This window comes from Camelus dromedarius, chromosome 29 (genome assembly GCF_036321535.1).
Source record: "Camelus dromedarius isolate mCamDro1 chromosome 29, mCamDro1.pat, whole genome shotgun sequence".
In the NCBI taxonomy this organism is placed as follows: domain Eukaryota; kingdom Metazoa; phylum Chordata; class Mammalia; order Artiodactyla; family Camelidae; genus Camelus; species Camelus dromedarius.
In genome coordinates, this window is record NC_087464.1 from 19,774,622 (window position 1) to 19,794,653 (window position 20,032).

Consider the following 20,032-nt stretch of genomic DNA (forward strand, 5'->3'; position numbering starts at 1 on the left):
ATCTATAAAAAATAGCAATGCTCTATGTTTGATGGAAGAGAGTTTCAGAGTGATTTTAGTCTACTATTTTGCTAGACTCCAAACGGTTCTCTTTCAACAGGGAAAGATTTGAATTGTTAAGCATTTACTAGAGGGTTGAGCATATTAAAATACGAATTTAATTTTGGAAGAATTTAAAAAGGAAATAATAAGAGTGTTTAAGAGGACAATACATACAGGGTTTTGTGATGAGACCTGAGCTCAAATCCTGGTTCTGTCATTTCCTTCCTGTGTGTTCTTAGATAAGTCACTTACCTTCTCTGAGTCCCAGTTTCTTAATCTATAAACCAGGAATAATATCCACAAAGCATAGGTTTATAATGATTCACAAAAAACACTGTTTGCAAGGAACCTTCTAGAGAGCCTTGCCTAACACACAAGGCCAAGAATTATTAGTTTCCTTTTTTACTTCACGTAAGCAGACCCCGACAGGGACACTCTTTAGCATGCGTTTTCTGGCTGCAACACAACACGGCCCTCAGGAAGGAGAGAGCTCCCAAACTCCAAGAGTAGGTTCTACAAATCGTTCAGTTACAAAGTTGGCCTGGGCTGTTCAGTGTTCAGAGCAAAGTCATTTTTATTGTAATGAAATTTTAAAAGGCAGTTACATTAGTTACACATATACACAACTGACTTAATAACTGTTAGTCATAGAGCACATTCAAGAAATACAAATGATTTATCCACAGCACAGTTCACATCCATAAGAAGAAAGGCTAAGAGAGCAACGATTAAGTGCTTAAACTGCCCGCTGAAGCTTGTCTGTGGACTCTCTCGGTTCGAAGGAGAGCGAGGTTGTTAGGAAGCAAGCTGCCCTGTTCCCACGAGACCTGCCTTTTGCCCCTTTCCCCTGTATGTGAAAATGGGCCTGCAGCAGGGTGCGACGCCTCTTTAAAGTGCCCCAGACCCTAGGCAGCCAGGTCCCTTAGTACACAGCAGGAGGCTCTGGTCGGGAAGCGGTGGAATGGCATGGGGCTGCCCTGGCAGGTCAGGTCACAGCGACCTCATGACCAAACCCATACATTCTATGAAAACAGGGAGCGTTTCCATCCTGCCTTGCTACTGGCTGGAGCTGCTAGGTAATCGGCTTGGTCTTGCTTATGTGACAAGTCCTAACCATGAGGGAGCAGGTGGGCCTGGGGAGGAGAGGCTCACTGCTGGCCCAAGGGCTGACGTGGTGGGAAGGGTACACTACTCACTTCCCAGGGCCAAGCCGAGCCGCAGCACTGATACCGGAGTGTGGCTTGTCTGGGGAACGCACAGCCCCTTGATGGGCACGGGAGGTTTACACTCCCTGCTGCAAGTTCCGACAGCTGTCAGAATCCGCCCCCGGCTGCAACAGGTATTCATGAAAGATTGGAAGGGGTGAATTGGACACACTGGGGAACGGAGGAGAATGTCGCTGTTTGTGATGGCTCTACCACTCCCTGAAACCAGAACGAAAGACAAAACTAGTGGGGAGGGATAGGCAGGCAGGGCGTTCTAGAACCTCCTTAGCCACTGTCGAAGTCACCAAGTCCTGGCTGAGCCTCAGTGTGGCTACATTCATGTTCTCACCCAAGGTTCAGGCAGCCACTGCATGGCCCTTTAGGGTGGAAAGCCTTCTGCTGGCTCGGCCTAAGGAAAGCCAGCCAAAGGCCTAGTAGATGTGAGATGAGGTGTGAGTGAGGAAGTGAGCCCAGAGCCAAAGTCCTAAGTGCCCTTCCCCTTCCCAACCCAGCTCTGCCTCCATCTCCAGGAGGAGAGGCGTGCAGGCTAGGGCCTGGGCGGGGGCCACACTGATTTGCACAGAGTCCACGTGCATCCTGGCCTGACTGGGCAGGACTGGAGAGGGAGGTTCTTTTATAAACTGGGATAATTAGACCCTTGAAGGATTTAATTCTTATTCTAGTTTGTCTCAAAATTCCTTGGGGAGAGAGTTCCTCCGGTGTGGAATCCTCTCGGTCCTGTCTGTTTGCTTAGTGGCCACTGATGGCTTCTAGGAAGCACAACCAAAAAGCGGAGTGGAGAGTAGAGAAGGCAGAGAACTCGAGTCGGCCAACCTGACTGCAGTCAGAGTCCCTGCCGGTGCTCACGAGACAAAGCGGGAAGAGGGGAGGGGGCGGCCTATTTAGCTCTGATCCTCCCCCACTGAGGCTTTCAGTCATCTACGAATCTTAGCTTTCGAGGACCAAGAATTTGAACCCTGGATGCTCGTGTAGGTGAGCGAGTAGCAGAAGGTCCCTGGGAGCAGAGCTCTCCTCCCACGTCCTTTTGCAGTCCCCCAGCGCCCAGCACAGCCCAGGTGTGCGGCAGGCTCATGGTCTGTGCGCCAGCCCAACGTGCGCACCTAGGAGAAGCCCCCGGTTTCATCCAAAAACTAGAAGGAGAAACAAACATAAGATCCCGCTCCCCCGCCTCCCCCGACCTCAAGCTTCCAAACCTACAGATTAAAAGCCACAGAGAGTCTGTTTTCATTTCACTGAGAAACCATTCTTGGGTCCAAAAGCTATTTTTGTGCCTTTTTTGGAAATAACTAAGTCCACTGCCTGGGGCAAGCTCAAGGTTGCGGAGGCTGGCAGAGGTGGCCCCAGGGGCAGGGCACGCCCGGGGAAGCCCCTGCTGGGTCTGGTCCTCGAGGGTGTGAGGAGTTTCAGCCATCTGCCGCTCTCCCAGAAGCCAAAAGGCTCCTAAGTGTAAGAGGACAGCCTGCGCATCTAAAGCCCAAATCCAATCACCACTGTATACAGAAGGATTAAGAGCCACTCTAGAAACTGTAAAGCCAGTGTTAATGTAGAGCCTCGGAGCTGGGATCACACAAAGCTGGCTGCCAGCCGTAGACTTCTTACCGAACAACGCCGGACGTTTAGAGGGGGGGCTCCCCAGGCACGGCAGGACACATGCTCCCATCTGGGCACCGGCAGGGCTGGGGCTCAGCTCAGAGCTCTCAGAGAGCAGAGCGGACACTCTCCCCCGGCTCCCTCCTGCAGGCTGGGCTCACCCAGCGCTCAGGCAGCCTGGAAGCAACTCCACTCAGCCTGGCCCTCCAGGGATTCGGGGTGGGGTGGGGGGTGTGGGAGAGGGACACACAGGCCGTTTCTGAGCCAGGTGCCTGAGGGATCTGCCTGAAAAAAAGGCTTTCCCAGTGGGTGGGCTCCTCCACCGGCCCTGAAGCAGCCACGTGAGAGTCGGGGAGCTGATGGGAGGGCGACCACCAGGAAAAGGAGAGAACACCAGAGTTTCTCCCCTAGTGTATAGGGCATGGGAGGGCGCAGAGGTAAGTCAAAATGGGATGGATTCTTCAACTAATCTCAAATCTGAGGGAAACACAACAAGCCAGGGACCAGGGCTCCGAGGTCAGCCAGGCAGAAGCTTTTTACTCCCATCTTGAGACCATGTGAGGAATTCAGGGCCCTGGTGAGTGTGGGGCACAATCAGAACTGGACCCAGAACTGGAGCCCGATCTCCCACCTCACAGACCTGCACTCTGTCCCTCCCAAGACGCCACTGTCCCCTACTGAAGAAAGGAGCTCAGGCGGCCTCGGGGGAGGTGTTTCAGAGTTCCCAGCTCTGCGCGCGGGGTTTGCCCCACTGCCGTCTCCAGAGGCTGGTCCGGGGGAAGCATGTGCGTGGCTCAGAAGGGCCAGGAGGCCGGGGCACCCTCACACGTGCACAGCAGGGCCTGGCCTCTGTGGGCTCAAGGGGCGCCCCCTGCAGGCATCAGGAAGGGATGAGAAACCTGGTGGAAGCCGGAAGGGCTGGGAACGGCTGCTCTCCAGACCCAGAAGTGGGTGGGTGCTCTCGGGGGGGCTCCCTCACAGGATGGGGCTGGTCTCTCTCAGAAGACGACTGCTCGAGTCTGCACTGGGTCCTGGGCCAAAGGCCTGACATAGCAAAGTGAGCGGTGCCGGCCAGGGCACCTGGTGACACTGTGACGTGCCCACCTGCTCAGCTCGGCCTGTCTGCCCGGTGCCCAGGCCCTGGGCCAGGCCTCCCCCGGCCAGGGCACCGCCCAGCTCAGACAGGGCTGCATGTCTGGGCTCCCACTCTCGCCACACACCCTGGATTTCAGACACCACTCTGGCTGCACACGACAGACACGGGGCACAACACATCCATCAGGACAGGGATTCACGTCACACTGCACGAAGCACACACGTCCTACAGCACGACGGACGCACAGACAGGTGGCTGAGCCGGGGACAGAGGACCCCGGGCTGCCCCTCGCCAGCTCCTAGAACAAAGGCTGTGCATCCTGACTGCCCCTTTCCCCAGCACCCCCTGAGCCCCACATGGGCACAGAAGTTAAAGGCAAGAAAGAAGCCAGATTCCAGCTTCCTGGGCAGGCCTAGGGGCTACTGCTTGGGCTCTCGGCTGTAACTGAACTTTTTATAGGTGACAATTACCTGATATATAAGATGATTCACAACCAGATTTCAAGGACCCAGCGGGCTGGCCTCCCAAGCACACACAGGTAAAATACAGTAAATACAACAAACCCCCAGCGTCTAGCGGGCTCCTGGTCAGTGGCCGCGCAGCCCTGGCTGGGGGTTAGAAGCCGAGCAATGCCGTGCCGGGGGGCACACAGAGGGTGAGATGTCTTCTGCGGGGGGGTCCTGTGGCAGGACAAGCCGGGCGGAGGGGGGGCCCACTCACACGGGCATCGACATCGCAGCAGGTGGGGCACGGCACAGCGGAAGCCTCACTCTGCCCGCAGCTACTCGGAAAACGGTGGGAACATGCCCAGGTCGGCAAAGTCTTCGATGTTATAGTTGCCCGTCCCCTGGGTTGGGTCTCCTGGCATGGGTAGCATGTCCTGCAGGAGAGAAGAAAAGAGAAGGCAGGGGAGTCGGCTCATCCTTCCAGCACCGGCACATCCCAGGAGCCCAGCCTGCCAGCCACCCTCACGATCATCTCTCTAACGGAGGTGGCCCAGGAATACGCCCTGCCATCTGAGGGGGCTCGGCGAGGGTCCTCAAATGCCTGAGGCCCTGGGAAGCTGTTCCCCCCACCCCAGGAGCTGTCGTTCTAGCAGGTAAACACAACTTCAGCACACAACCTTTGTCTCTTTAGAGGTGAGCCAGGACACAGGGTGGACAAGAGCCCCACTTGTGGGAGGATACAGCTTGGTTCCGAGCAAGGTACACACAGTCAATGATCCAAACGCAACAGCACTGCTATGCGGGGGTGGGCGCAGGAGGAGGGCCACGTGCATGGAGGGGCTCTGCGTGGCAGGTCCTCATCGTGAACATCCAGGCCAAATCCCTGCCTGGTTAGACTTCACTTTTAATAAGTCCTTCACGGTCTTTGGGCCTCAGATTACCCCTCCAGAAAATGGAACTAGCTACATTTCAGTCCCTTATGGCAAATTTCCCAAAGTGTGTTGTGTCAAATTCTTGGCCCATGAGATACACTGGGAGAAAAGAATTCTGTGGACAAATAAGTTTGTGAAACAAGGTGTACTCTGCCTACCTCCTAAAAATCCTTAGTCCTCATTAGTATAATAAAGGCTCTGATAAGTCCTGCAGTCAAGAAACTGAATAACTTTGTTTAGTCAAGGTTTCACAAACTGATTTCCCCAAGAATTCTTTTTAGCTGTGTGACCACGATGAGCCAGGGCTGAGCCTTAGAGATGGAGGAAAGGGGGGCAATCATCACAGGTCAGGGGAGGTCAGGCAAGGGCCTGGGTGAGGCACTTCTCTGAATATGTAAAAGGATTCTGCCCCTTTGGGGTCCTGGAGTGACATCTGAGTTCTAGACCTTTGTGAAGCTGCTGCTTGACCTCGTGGGAAAGAAGCTTGGAAGAAGGTGGGGGTAAACAGAAAGCTCTCCCTTGAGAAGGGGGATTATAGTCCTAGGAGTCTCAGAGCCCTCCCACCATGTGCTTCCTGCTCCATCCTCGCTTTGCGGGGCAGGCCTGGGGATCTGGAAGAGGATGGAAGGTGCCTGGGCTCTTGTTACAAGATGCTACTCCCTCACGAACACCCGGGGGGATGGATGGGGCGTCAACAGGTGCAGCCCCCCACGTGGAGCCTTTCAGAGAGAAATTCTGGCTGAAAGTGGAGCCACGAACACCCCGAGGGGGCCGAGTCCTGCGCTGCGGGGCTGCCAGCGGTGTCCACGGCTGCTGCACACTCAGGTCAGGGCTGCCCGAGGCGCTCGGGATGGGCCAGGGATGTCTCAAACAACGGAGTGTTGCAAGGTGCCCTGGTAGCCTCAACCAGCAACACCTGCGCTTAACTCAGGAGAGGCGCCAAGCCTCCTACTGCTGAAACTCTGAGTCAGGGCTGCCGCCTGCCCCAGGAGGGGCCAGAACTCACAATCGCTATCAGCAGTCGGTGCTGCGGCCGAGACCGAGGAGGAAAGGAAGCAGAGAGAAGGCGCCGGTACCTACGAGAAGGCGGTGCTCGCTGATTTACCTGGAACACTTCAGTCTGACCGGGCTGCTGGTGGGAGTGCTGCTCACCGCTCTGCTGTCCGTGGTGCTGGCTTTGCCACTGCGACCAGACTTCCGAGGGCCGCCCCTGGAACTGCCCGCTACTTTGTCCACTTTCAGCTGAAAGATCCGACGTACAGGACACTTCCTTTAGAAGCCATCCCGTGGCTCCGTGAGACCTAAGAACCACTGTAGCCCAGAGGGCCCCGCATTTCTGAAAGGTGCGGTCCATCCGAGCTGGCTGACTGTGTTCACCGTCCCCTCTGTCTCACACTGACTGATAAGAAGTTGGTTTTGCAGCTGAGAGCTGGATGGGTGAAACAGATATGGGAGGTTTCTGCCAAATGGTGCAGGCACTGGGCGGAGAGGGTGTGCCCGCTGAGGGAGCAGGGCCCACAAGCCTGAGAGCCCTTGGTGCCCTCTTTGGTCACTAATGGAGGCTCGCCCCCGCGGGCCATGTCTGTGGGCCGAGAAGGGAGAGGCAGTCCCTGCCACTCCGGAAGCCCCCTCGGCTCACGAGCTGCTCTTTAAAGGAACCTGGCCCCACCAGAGGAAGAGCCTCACGTCAGCACGCCCCGACCTCTGCTGGCCTCACTGCCTTTTGGGTAACTTGGCTGAAGCCACACACGGCGCTTCACAAGGCCCTTCCACGGGGGCCAAGAGCCACGCCCTTTCCGCCTGTCTCCTTGGCTGAGTGCTTCCTAGTACTGGCTGGTTCGAGAGGAAAGGCACTTGGGCGCAGCTCAGACAAGAAGACAGGTCTCTTCGTGGGAACTGGCAAATTAATTTGTAATCGAGAGCAGCCTTGCTTCTGTCTACACTTCACAAAGAATTCCCAATGGAAAAACGAACTAGGAAACACGAGCAGAATGTTGTTTAAAACATTTTAAAGATTCAACTCAAATGGATTGGTTTATCCTAAGGTGCATTAAGAGAAACTGCAAGAACTTTTTTCTTGTTCTGAGTCATGCAATGACATTTTGGAGGCAACGGGCTTACTGTCAAGCTCAGGGTGGCAGGACAGGCCCCATCTTGGCCCACGTGTTCTTTCAAGTCATGCTGACCACAGGCGGCCCCTCCCACCCGATGAGTGGGCACTGGGTTAATCTAGGGGAAGGCTAGACGGTATTCAGGGGGAAGATCAACCCTCTCTCCCTCCTTCTCTCTCTCTCACACGCACATCTTACCTACTGCCTGAGACATAAAGGGCTTTAATTAAACACATACGCATTCTTTAATGTCTCACCACTGGTGCTTTTCAAACTCCGCGTGATGATAGTTGGTAAAGGGCTCTATGAAATCAGGAAAGGATACAATTCCCTATTTCAGCACAAGAGGGATTTAAATCTACTGAACACATAGGATTCTGGGTTTTTGTTTTTTTTTTTTTAAAAAAAAAACACATCTGGCTTTGCTGAAATGGCTTTTCGTAACACTCTGTCATGAGACTCCGTGGGCCAGGAGGGACTCTTCATCGAATCGCGTCCACTGGCCTGATTTGGGAATGGAACAATCTAGAACAGGTCTGGTTCAGAACTGTGGCAAAATTAAATGTGCTGCAGCCCCAGCTGGAGCAGCGAGGGGAGTCTCACTGGACAGACACCTGCCCTATTCTGGAGACCCAAGAGGCCGAGCAGGAGCTGGACCACATGTGGCTCGGAGGCAGGAGGGATGGACACAGCCACCTTTGCTGAGGCCAAGGCTGGGGTGGACTTTGGGGCTGTCCTCACATACTCAGAAGTGACTGCCTTTCAGGAGTCCCCTGGCTTCCTCTGGGATCTTCCTATGACAGTGATTCCCTGCTGGAGTCTTGCCCATCATGAATTAATTCTCTCAACCCTTCCTCTCTGTTGTGGCCTGACCTGTGTCCCCCAGATTGGTCTGTTGAAGGCCCAACTGTCAGTATCTCACACTGTGACTGTACTTGGAGAAAGAGTCTTTAAAGAGGCAGTTACGGTGAAATGAGCTCACGTGGGTTAGCCCAAATCAGTATGACTGGTGTTCTTACAAGAAGCAGCAATTCGGACACAGGCACACAGAGACAGAGGACCATCTACCAGGCAAAAAGAGAGGTCTCAGAAGAAACCAGCCCTGCTGACTTCTTGATTTCAGCCTTTCAGCCTCCAGAGCTGTGAGAAGACAGGTGTCTGTGTTTGCAGTCACCCAGTCTGCAGTGCTTTGTATGGCTGCCCTGGCCGACTGGTACGCCCCACCTCAAGCTACGGGTCTACCTCTCCTTCCCTTTGCCATCAAACTTCTAAAGCCGTCCTTAACACAGCGTCTTTTCCCCTTTCCCTCCCTTTCCTCGACCTGCAATCAATCACTCTACAGCCACGTCTGTAATTCCGAGCCCAGCCCAGCAGAAACTCAGAGTTCTCACTGCTAAGCTCTCCTGGGTCTCCACACTCATGACCACCATCTCTTTGAAATTGTTCGGCTAGCTTCTCGGACTACATGTGATTTTGGTTCCCCCATCTCCTCTGCAACTCCTTGTTGGGTGCCCCTGGTTCTTACGTACGTCTCCGTCCCTTAGTGGCTGAAAGCAGAGGTGTGAGTGAGTTAGGCTTTCCTTTTCATCAGCAGACGAGACGGGGCAACCCTCCCATCCCCATGAACTAACTCATCTATTTATTCATTGGGCACATGTTGCCCGAGCTCCGACTCTGAGCCAGGCTCCACGCACAGGTGTACTGCACATACCCCAGGAAGCCAGACAGCTCCCATCTCGGGAAGCTCACAGCGTGGTCGGGAGAGAGGAGTAAACAGGTATTACCACGCAGTTGTGAGCGGCTCTAAGAGGGTTAAGCAGAGGTAGAACAGAAACTCTTAGCTCCCTAACCTAGTCATGGCAAGTAGAAAGCGCTCTTCAGAGACCTCACTCGAGACCAGAAGGGGCATGGCTAGTAGTTCCCTTCTTCACTTCTCTTCTCTGTAACCCCAGCTTCTCCCACCCATCACACGCCCATGGTTGGACGCCCCCCATGCCACACACCGTGCCATCTCTGTGCTTTGCACAAGCGCCCTCTGTTGTGTAAGTCCTTCCCCTTCTCTGTGCCTGCACGATTCACTTGTGCTCAAAGCCCTGATGGAATGTGGCCTTGCACGACCGTGACCCTCAGTCACCCTCTCCCCAGAGCTCACCTGCGGCCCTTGCCTGGTCTCTCGGGAGGGGCCCACCACACTAGGATGACTCAGGCTGTGAGTAACGTAAGGCAAGGGTCATAGCTACGTCCGTCCCAGGACTTACTGAGTATAGTGCTTAGAATAAAGGAGGCTTCAACAAGTGTCTGCTGAAGGAAAGAGTAACAGAAGGGAAAGGGGAGAAGAAGGAAGAGACGTGAACATTCCTAAACTTTTATGTCTATTTGCATTAGCGGCTGCACAGACAGAGCTGCCTTGTAATGAAACAAACACACATTCCTTCATCCGTCTTCCTCAGTGACAGCCAGAGACAGGCACAGAGGAGCGGGGTGAAGACGACAGAAAGACGAACTTTCTATTTGTGTCTGGGGTTGATTCTGTTAATTGTAGATACAAGATTTCAGAATAAAAATTCCTAAACTTCTGAGAAGGGACATGCTCTTCTTAAATGTGTGCAATAGAAAAAAAAAATCAATGAACTGGACTGCTTTCGAAACGGCATAAGCTAGTTAAGAAGGGAGGGGACGGTCTTAGTATTTTTGGAGTCCTGACGATGTGCTAGACTTCGTGCTAAGTACTTCCCACACATCATTTCATTTCCTCTTCACTCTGACTCTAAGAGGTGGGTCCACTGTCCACATTTTTTCAGATAAGGAAATTGGGGCTCAAAGATGTCAAGAAATTTGCCCAACTCATTTAGCTTCTAAATGCCAGGGTTTGAACCTGGATCTCTTTGACCCTGAAGCCCACATGCATTCATTTGATACATCTGGTGTTTACAGTGAGCGCTTACTGTGCACCTGACACTGAGCAGTGTATTGGGGAGACAATGGATTGCAATGGTCCGATCCACTGAGAAAGACAGATGAATCATTAGGTAATTGGAATTGTTAAGAGGGCTTGCAAGGGAAGCCCAGGTAGCGTGGAAGGACAAGGGAGCGGGACCTAGCTCAGCTTGCATCTTCCTGGAGGAAGTTACATCTGAAGATGCCCTGCAGGATGAGATCACCAGGCGTGTCGGGGGACAGTTCAAGGGGAAAGGCCCCCACTCAGCCCCTGCTACTGAACTCTTTACTGAATTGCACTAGTGACCTTCCTGACTGAAAAATGAGTAACAGCTACAACATAGCTTCTCCCGGATGACAGAGCTGAGTGTCTCAACCTAAACCCTGGCCCTGGCTGACCAGCACTGCACACAGACAGTGAGCAGGGATGTGGATGGCCTACCCCCAAGATGTACCCATAGCCTCTTTCTGGAAAAACAAAACAAAAAAACAACAAAAAACCAATGATCACCAGCATCCTTCTGTTGCCTAATTGTTCCCAAAGCCACATGTATGGCTGCAAACCATGAGCTGGCGTCTAGCCAAGCTGTGCTTCTTTAGCTCCGTGGGCTTCCTGAGCAAAGCCTAGGCTGCCACAGCCCTGGCAGAAAGCACGGGCCACCTCCCAGGCCAGGGGTCCGAACAGAATGTACTACCGGGCTGCCACCAGCTGTGCCAGCTGCGTGGGCTTTCAGACCAAAGGTCAGAATCTTGAGGTGCCTGTAGATTCCTAGGTTGTAGAAGAAAGGGGACAGCATCTTCCTTGAAAAAAAAAAATTAATGATGCTCAATGCTATAATTTCACTCTTGCTAACTAACGCTTCCCTTGTGAGATCCATCTGATTCGGAAATTGCCCTAAGATTCAAGTTTCACTTGAAGTCCTGCTCAGAGGTCCCATGTGGTAGGGCTTAGCTCAGTGGTTCTCAAGCAGGGGTGGTTTTGCCCACCCCCACCCCCCCCACCCCAGAGGACATGTGTCAATATCTGGAGGCACTTCTCAGCGTCATTAAGTGAAGAAGCACTGGTGAGCGGCAGCCAGGGATGCTGCTAGACTCTGCATGAACAAATACAGAGTTATCTGACGTAAAGTGTCCACAGAGCTGAGGGTGGGGAACCCCGGATAAAGTCAGCGAGACCCCCAAGGGGCACCTTCTTCTCTTACAAGTGCCTTCCAGGCGGAGGACTCCCTGCGGTTCTCAGCCGAGAACTGCACCTCACAACAAGGATCACACACTTCCCATGATTTCTGGTTGAGATCTCACATTTTCATCATTAACTAGTAGGGGTGGGAAGGTCTATAGCTCCCTAAAATTCACTAGTAAGAATGCACGGGACTGAGATTTGGGGCAGGAGCTGGGGAGTGAAAGGGGCAGGGTGCCTGGAAACATTCCAGGTCACTGAAACCCCCTCTCTCACACTGCTTCTGCTAGCCTGCTCCCCACCTCCAGTTATTCGTCCTATTTCTCACTGACAGACTCTTCAGACATTTCTGGAATGACAACCTTCCTCTCCAGAGCAAATCTGCTAGGGCAGCTGGGGCCGCCTGGGACGGACACGGCTCATCCAAGGAAGGGCAGTTACATGGTGGGTGTGTTTCTTGAGCTTCTGGATGCTCATCCTCAGCTGTCAGTGTCACCTGTTGTCACCTGAATTGATCTGTACTGCCGTGCTGTGATGCGTGTCTTGCGGGAATGAGGTGCTTTAGCTACCTCCTCCTACACTGAGAAGCACGTGGGGACAAGCAGCAATGGACGTGCTGGTTTTGCTAAGTCATTGTCTCTGGAAGCCTGGTGGGAAGACATTAATGGAATTCAGCCCCAGCACGGAAAGGGCGCATGCGCACCCTCACAGCAAGTTGGGGAATGAAAGCCTGGCCGGCCACAGCACCTCTGAGCCACTTTCATTGAGCAGCTTGTGTGCCTGCCTCCCCAGATTTCTCCAAGAAACCGAGACATCAATGAGCAGATGCCTGGGGGTAGTTGAAACAGGGAAGTAACCAATACAGGGATCTGCATCATATAAATCTCTGCCAGTTATCCGTTTAATGCCTCCTACCTCTAAACCCACCCTTCTTCACCCTGCTTTGTGATACAGGAACTGGACCCTGTGAACATTGCTCCTTTGCCATCTGCTGCAATGTTAAGCTTTGTCAATAGAGGGTGCTGGAGAGACAGGTCAGGCATAGCCGAGGAACCGGCTTCTCTTCTGGTTCAAGTGTGTCTCCAGGCAGCGTGCAGAGGCTCAGTGGCACTCACTCTTCAGCAAGTGCCTCTATCACCCAGAGGGTGGCAAACCAGCCCGATTGCTGGCACTTTCCAGTGAAACCTCGGCCACCTGGTGGGTGGATCCACCAGTTCCGGTCCACCTGCACCCTCTAGCGAGTTTCTCTGCCAGCTGGCAGGCTGCTTCTGCAGACCAGCTGCAGCCTACAGCCTCTGGCAAGTCTGTTTACCCCCAGCAGGTTTGTGGGTCCCATGCTGGACACACTTTCAATGAGGTCTGAACGTCAGGCTTGGTGGAGTGGGGTCTCCTTCAAGTTCTCAGTTCCTTTCTCTCATACTTTCCCCCGGCCTTTGATGGGGAAGCTGCTCCCATGTCTGCTGTCCCTGGCTTCCTCAGGGTCCTCCTTTACCATCTTTTATTAGCTAAAAATCTTTATCACAAACCTTCGTGTTCCAAATACTGGTGTGGTTTCTGTGTCCTGCCTGGGCCCCGATGGACATAGCACCTTTCCCACTTGGCTTGTTAAGGAAATGAATGCTTGGAGTGGTCAGTGTGTCATGAACGGACCATGCAGCCTCCTAGTTCTGCTTCTGGACGCTGCAGTTCAGGTGAGACTAGACACTGGACCGGGTCAGACTGCAGTGGAGACTAAGGCTGGAAACGCAAACGCAGGAATAGCTCCAGGTAACTCAACAGACCTGAAGTGGAAGGAATGCTCCAGGTTGACTCCTGAAAGCTCCTGGAGCAAAACCGGCATGTGATTCACAGAAAGGGCTGGAACCCAGCCAGGGCTATTTCCTCATTCATCGGATGAACTCAATCCACAGAGCCATCCTGCGGGGTCCAGCTGCGGGTGACGTCCTTTTCAAAAAGGACATGTCCTGCTATTTCCCCTTGACCTCAGCCACCTGGGCCATCACAGGGTGACATTCAGCCAGGCCACTCAGCAGACATTCCCAGGCCCCTGCCTGCTTCAGTCAGCGAGAAGAGGGAGGTCAGGTCAACCCTGAGCTCAGGCATCTGGCCAAGACAACCAGCTGAGCCAGGTTCTGCGGGCGCTGCCATGCCTGGAGCCCCCAGGCCCAACCGACAGGTCTCAAGGCACCGCTGTCTCCCCCACACCCTTTGGGAGGCCCTGGGAAGCCACTCAGATCTGCACCTCGTGGGGCCAGGGTGGGTCCACTGCTAATGTAAACACTGCCAGTTGTTTGAATGGTTCCGTGTTTATTTAAAAATTAATGAAACTGACCTTTAACAGAGACTGCTCTGTCCCCTCTCCACTCACCCATTCCCACCTGCTCTCCTCCCTGCACCCCTTCCCACCGTGCTCTGGAGCAGCCATTCTTGTCAATCCTACCCTCAGGCCCTGCTCCAGATCACATACCCCCTTTTCTCTATAACCGCAGCGTGCCCCTCCCCTCCACCAGGACTCCACTCCCCTGACGCCCTCTGGAGCGGAGTTTCACCCATACTCTACAGATCCCACGGTCCACTCGACTCTCCAGGCCCCCTGCACACCACGGTCCTTCACACTGATGTGAACTCTGACCCCTCTGCCTGGGCCTCCCCTGCCTGCACCGGTATGTCTTCTGGGAGCCTCCTCGCCACAGATGACGCTGGCGCCCACCCCCGTCGAGGTCTTCCTCCGCCCCAGCCTCCCCTCCCTCTCTCTCCTCTGCAGCCTCCTGTCCCCACTTCATCACCTGCCTGTCCCACCACAACTGGACTTCCAAACACATGCCAACTGCATCCTAATCCACTCACACTGCTTGTGCAAGGTTAACAAATGAGAGATTGATGGTAAGGCCCCAGGGACCGTCCCAGTCCTTAATTTCTCTATTTCATAGTCTCTTCCATGCACTCGTGGAAAGGGTTCTGGCCCCTTTCTCATTAATGGAAATCAGGGCACATCCAATTCCTGCTCAATTCTGAGATACCCTGAACGACGGATTAAACACGGTGGCAAGTACAGGGAGTAGTGATGGGAGCGGAGACTCAGACCGTGCTGCCTGGCTCCACAGGCTCGGCTCTGTCGCTGACCAGCTGGGGGGCCCTGGGTACGTTATCTGACTTCACTGTGCCTTAGTTTACTTATCTTTGAAATGGGAATAATCATGGTTTCTCCTGCTTCAGGTTCTTGTGAGCATTAAATGAATTTGTGTAAACTGCTGAGCACATAGCAAGCGCCAGTAAGAGTTAGCTGTTGTCAGAACTATCATCATCTGAGTGTGAGAGAGCTGGAAGACGGCTGTAAAAACGGCTGCTAAGCCTGGAGCCCCATTTGTGTGACCCTGTTCTTGGTCATCAAGTTGTGTGGTGGCCTCAGCCCAGGGCTTTGTCCTTCCTGTGTCCCATCTCCATTTGCACTTCAGGGTCCGGCATTTGCTCAGTGGAGACCAGACAGATGCACAGAGCCAAAGGCCCCAGATGGTTGCGGCAGGGCGTGACCTGCCCGCCTTTCTTGTTAGGTCCACACTGAGATGCTTCTAGGCCTTCCCAGGGTGAGTGCCAGGCCCCCTCTGAGCCTCTCCGGACCCTGCTGCAAGGCCCTCCTGCCTTCTGCAGATCTCGGCTGCTGCACCTCCAGCACTGGCCCGCCTGTGTCCCTGTCCCTACCGGTCTCCCCTGTCTTGGTCTCTGCACTGTGATCTTCTCCGGGTCAGAACTGAGTCTCCTCCCCTCTGTTTCCCAGGATCAGCACAGGGCCTGGCACCCAGGAGGGCTTGGTGAGTAGGTCTGTGTCAGAAGGGCCCTTGCTTCCAGGAAGGACCAGGGGCCCGCCCGCCGAGTGTGCCTGGGCCCACCTTCAGGCCCAGGCCCAGGGTCTCTCCACCCCCGGCGGAGGGAGCCCGTGCAGGGGCTGCAGGGGGGTGCAGCCCTCCGCGGAGTCAGTGGTTTTGAAGTAGAGCACCTGGCTGACTTGAAAGCAACTGCCTCGGGGCGTCTCCTTTCTAAAATCCAGCACTGTGCTTCTAAAAATCACTGAATAAACTGGCAAGGATATTTAAAGGCTGAACAGGAGAACCTGGTTACAAGTACGTGGGATTAACGCCAAAGGGCAGCTGAATCCAAGGAGAAGAGGCAGACAGGGAGCCGGGAAATGCCGTGTCCCGAGACCCAAGGGGCCAGAAGTGCCGCTGTTAGCCGTGGGGGCGGGGGGGGGGTGGCAGCAGCTGACAGCTCCACAGCAGGGGACAGCAGGGGCGAGGGACACGGCAGGGCATTTTCCCCAAGGCTGACACAGTTTAAATGGAGGCCTGTAACTCGCCAAATGGAAATTTAGATGTTGGGCTCAGCTTCGCTCGCCTGAGAGTGGCCCGCCCTGCAGAGAGACGCCCCCTGAGCCACACTGCTGGGTGTCCCCGCGGACAGCACTGCGGCAGGAGGGGCACCAGCACGGGCTTCTTACCGGCGCCGCGGTCCCCTCCGAGCCCCTCCTCTGTGACACGGGGCCCTCCCTGGGAGGGGGTTTGTTAAACACCTGCAGCATGAGCAGTGGCGGGGGCTCCTGGGACGTGCACCGGAAGGACCGCTTACTTAACCCTTTATGGCCTGAGGCTTTGTAAGCAAAGCTAGGCCAGATGCTCTCACATGGGATAGGGTCCCTCTTTTAATATTAAAAAGAGAGAGAGCTTTACAATGCTTACTATTTACACGATTTACTTACACGATTGGTCATCCCTCTAACCTATAAGTCTCTGGTTTTTTAAAACAAGACTCCAGGGTTTCTCACTTGGGTGACGTGAAAGTCCTTGCTAAGGGCCATAAAGGGTTAAAACAGCATTCAGGTGACATCAGCACACAGAAGTAGAGTCCCAGGGCCTTGAAAATGACAAAGTCAATCCACAGAGCCTAGGCCTAAGCAGCCAAGAGAGAAGAAGCTTGAAAGCCTCCAGACCTGGTCCTAGGATTCTGGGAGCTTGGGGCTCCGACCCCCAAACTCAGAATGCTCAGAAAGCATCTTTGTCGGCTTTCCCAGGAATTCCTTCCCTCATTCCCCACCTACCGAACCCGGGAGTCCTGTTGGCAAGACTGGAGTAGGCGTTTCCGCTTGGCGAGGAGGTAGCCGGGCTGGACAGAGGACTGTAGGAGGAGGGGTCTGCCGGGTAGGTGTGGCTCGTTCCAATCCCAAAGGGAGAAGACTGGGTCTTGCTGGACTGAGAGGGGATTTGCTACAATCAGGACAAAGCAAAGAGACGGCAGGTATCACCAGCAGGTCCCCCACCCCAGTGCCCCATGGCCCAGGCTGGTCACTGCTGCCTGCAGGTACAGCCGGCAGTGGCAGTCCTGCTTGGGGTTGGTAGTGACTCCAGTGGCCCTTCTAGCCTGTGAGACACAAGGCCTTGGATCAGACCAAACTGTGGGGCCCAAGAACCACGGGACTCAGGCCCTGGACCTTTGGGGCAGGTCTGGGTGAAGTTACCCTCAGGGCTACAATGATCTGGGTCCTATGCCTTCCAGTTACGGGGGCCTTGGCACTATGAATACTGAGAACTCCCTCAGCCCAGTGGACACCCGTCCTCAGGGGGACCGCAGGGAGCTGCACATGTCCTGGGGTTGGTGTTCTTATGCACTCCTGGGCCGAGGAAACAGAGGTCCAGAGTGGTAGGAGGCTGGCTCCTGATGGAGGGTCTCTGTGCATCTGCTCCCTCCCTCAGGTTCCCCAGGATGTCCCCCAGACTCAGCACCACTGCTGGGGACCCAGTTCTCAAAGTGCCCTTAGGGTGGCCGGTGCTCCTGGGAGGTGGGGGGGGGTCAGCTCCAGTTCAGTGAGCTGACCCGTTCTCAAAGCCGGGGTCCCAAGAGAGCACAGCTCAGGTGCTCTGTGCCCTCTGAGCACCCAGGGGCGATGCCATCACCAATGCCCATACCTGTCCGGGAAAAGGTGGCCGACTCCCTGTCCACGCCACCTGACTCTGGTTTAGCTGCCGGGAGATCTGGGACATGTTCTGGCTCGTTGAGGAGGACGACTGGATGTCATTCACTCCGGGCACATGAACCACCGAAGAGCTGCCAGAGAAGACAATGCACTTGTCCTGGGGAGGCGCCCCCCACCACGCGCCCGGCCTGCACCGGAGGCCCCTGGCGGGGAGCCCAGTCTCCTCTCCCCCAGGGCGCTGCCTGTCTCCCCACAGGGTCTCCTGCCCCCTCCTCTGTGCAGCCTCGATCCCGCCCTGTGTGTGTCTTTTGCTTTCAACAGATGATGCATAGGAAGGGGGAAGCTTCTTAGAATAAAAATCAGTCTTGGTTGCTCTTTGTGCTCTGGTTAATTTGTTCCTCTGGGGCACCTAGGAGGTTTAAGGATTGAGGAAATAGGACACAGGCTTTCAGAAAAAAGAGCCTGTCAGTGGAAGTCTGCTGAGGGGCCTGGGCCAGCCCCGCAGGGCATACTGCTGTTCACCTCTTCTGCCCCCAAGTTAACCTTCAACCGAAGCCAACAAGCCTCCATCCGCCGCCCGCTGCACGTCCCGTGGGCTGTCCGCCCGCCCAGGCTGGGGCCCTGATCGCTCGCTGCCTCTACCGCCGGGCCTGCCCGGGCGAGGCGCGTCTTCCGTGAGACCCTCCCAGCTGCGCTAATTGCACAACGAGCCCCTCCCAGACGGAGAGCTGGGGGAGACTTCCGTTCCGCTTCAGGACCTTGCTCCTGCCTCGCTGGGACTCGCTCTGCACAAAGTGCTGGGTGCCCACGAGCGACTCAAGTGGGAGGAAGCGGGCTGATCGCGGAGGCTGTGGTGGAGGCGGGTTTTCAGCCAGGTTTTGAAGAGAGGCAGGTTATAGACCAGCAGAGAAGACGCGGCACGATCTTACTAACTGTATTACAGTGTGTTTTGTAAGCTGCCTGGCCCTTCTGAGAACAGGGCCCGGGGTGTCCCGGCGCAACCAGCGTCCAGGGGAAGGTCACTTGCGTCCTCCTGAGATCTCTGCCTCAGCGGCCGCCCTCCTTTCCCATTCTCCCGCCTGAGAGTGCGTGAGCCCGGAGGCCCTTTCCTGGTCCCTGTTCCCCGTGGGGGCCTCTCCTCCACCCCCTCAGCACTCGGGGCCCTGGCAGCTCTGACTGAGGAGAGCCGGCGGCAGCACTGCTGGCCCTGGGGAAGGGGTCCTGGCAGAAAGCCCCCGGGCCCACCTTCTGTTTCTGTGACAGGCCCTGCACCTCCAGCCAGACCGCGTGTCTTGAGCACCTGCCTGTAGCCTCGCTCCCCAGGTCTGTGCCCCATGCCACCACGCCCCGAACTTCCTCCAGGACCCTGTGTCCTCAAGTCCCTCTTCCCCCGCAAGTCATGAGTGATGGAGCCCAAACTCCTGAGTGCAGCACTCAAAGTCCCCGCAGCCTCATTCTGCTTCTCCCGGACTCGAAGCCTCCCCATAGCTCCTGCCTCCCAGGCTTCGCTCAGCACATCCCTGGTGCCTGCGTGCCCTGTCCCCTCATCAGGTGGCACCCTGACTTCTGCCTCCAGGCCTTTCCCAGCCACGCTGCCTCAGGCTGCTCCTCGTCACCTCTGGCCTCTGCTCCGTCCCTGCTGCCCTTTGTCAAGACTGGAGGATGAGCAGCAAGTGTTACGAGGACTCGGTAAACACGGGCCCGGACAGAGGCTGGCGCAGAGCCTGGCACAGAACCACCGCTGGTCACCGCGCTGAGTGGATGAGGAACGCAGCAGCAGGAGAGAAGTCTGCAGCCTTGGCCAATGCTCAGCAGAGCTGGGTGACCGGCTGTGACTGTGGTTCAGGAACAGCTCCCTGGGGGCTGCCATCTTGTCCTCCTGTCCCCAGATCAGACAGTCGCTGCCTGTGGCCAGGGTTCCCCAGAGCCTTGGAACAGGCTGCAATCGGCGAGGCCCGGCTGCAGCGCTGGTCAGAGCCGCTCCAAGATCTCAAGCCTGCCGCTCCCGGGCACAGCTGGCACACTATCTGCCACCAGCCGTGGCAGGTAGGAGGTCCGTCCACGGACCAGTGTGGAAGCGAGAGCCTCACTCCGTTAGTGAGGGCAATCCCCAGCAGGCACTGCTCCCTGGGGTGGCTGGTCCCACCTGCCCAGCCTCAGTCCCTGCCTGCATCTCATCTGGAAACTCAGCTTTGGCCAAGTTAGCCAGAGAGTGGGCTGAATAGGGAGCCCCACCCTCCTGGGCACGGGTTTGGGGGCACTGGATGGGCTCTCATGAGTGCCCACACATTCTCCCTGAAGGCTGCCCATCTCTCCTCCGGCCATTCTCCCAGCCTCAGCTCCTGTTTCCCTGGCAGGCACTGGAGCCAGGCCTTGCCTCTAGTGGTGTTTTCGCTGCTTCCTCAATGACCTACAAGAGGCCCTTGATGCTAAGAACCAAGCCTCGGGAAGACCGGGCATCCTGCCTGTACCTCCCAGGAGTGGCCCTAAAAGCTGAGATCCCAGACATG

At 55.5% G+C, this 20,032-nt stretch overlaps 1 protein-coding gene across 8 annotated transcripts in view; it reads right to left on the reverse strand.

Annotated features, from left to right (window-relative positions):
• Positions 1-598: 598 nt before the first annotated feature.
• ARNT2 (aryl hydrocarbon receptor nuclear translocator 2) overlaps positions 599-20,032 on the reverse strand; it is a 163,565-nt gene continuing 144,131 nt past the window's right edge. For 5 of the 8 annotated variants that reach the window (XM_064480648.1, XM_064480651.1, XM_064480650.1 and 2 more), the window contains 4 exons: positions 17,515-17,653; positions 16,650-16,815; positions 6,409-6,574; positions 599-4,834 (listed from right to left, as the gene is read on the reverse strand). In XM_064480648.1, the coding sequence (XP_064336718.1) occupies positions 4,570-4,834; positions 6,409-6,574; positions 16,650-16,815; positions 17,515-17,653 (736 nt within the window). In that variant the 3' untranslated portion in view covers positions 599-4,569. The remainder of the gene's footprint in view (positions 4,835-6,408; positions 6,575-16,649; positions 16,816-17,514; positions 17,654-20,032) is intronic. The other 3 variants (XM_064480649.1, XM_031440699.2, XM_031440697.2) reach the window with 3 other exon arrangements.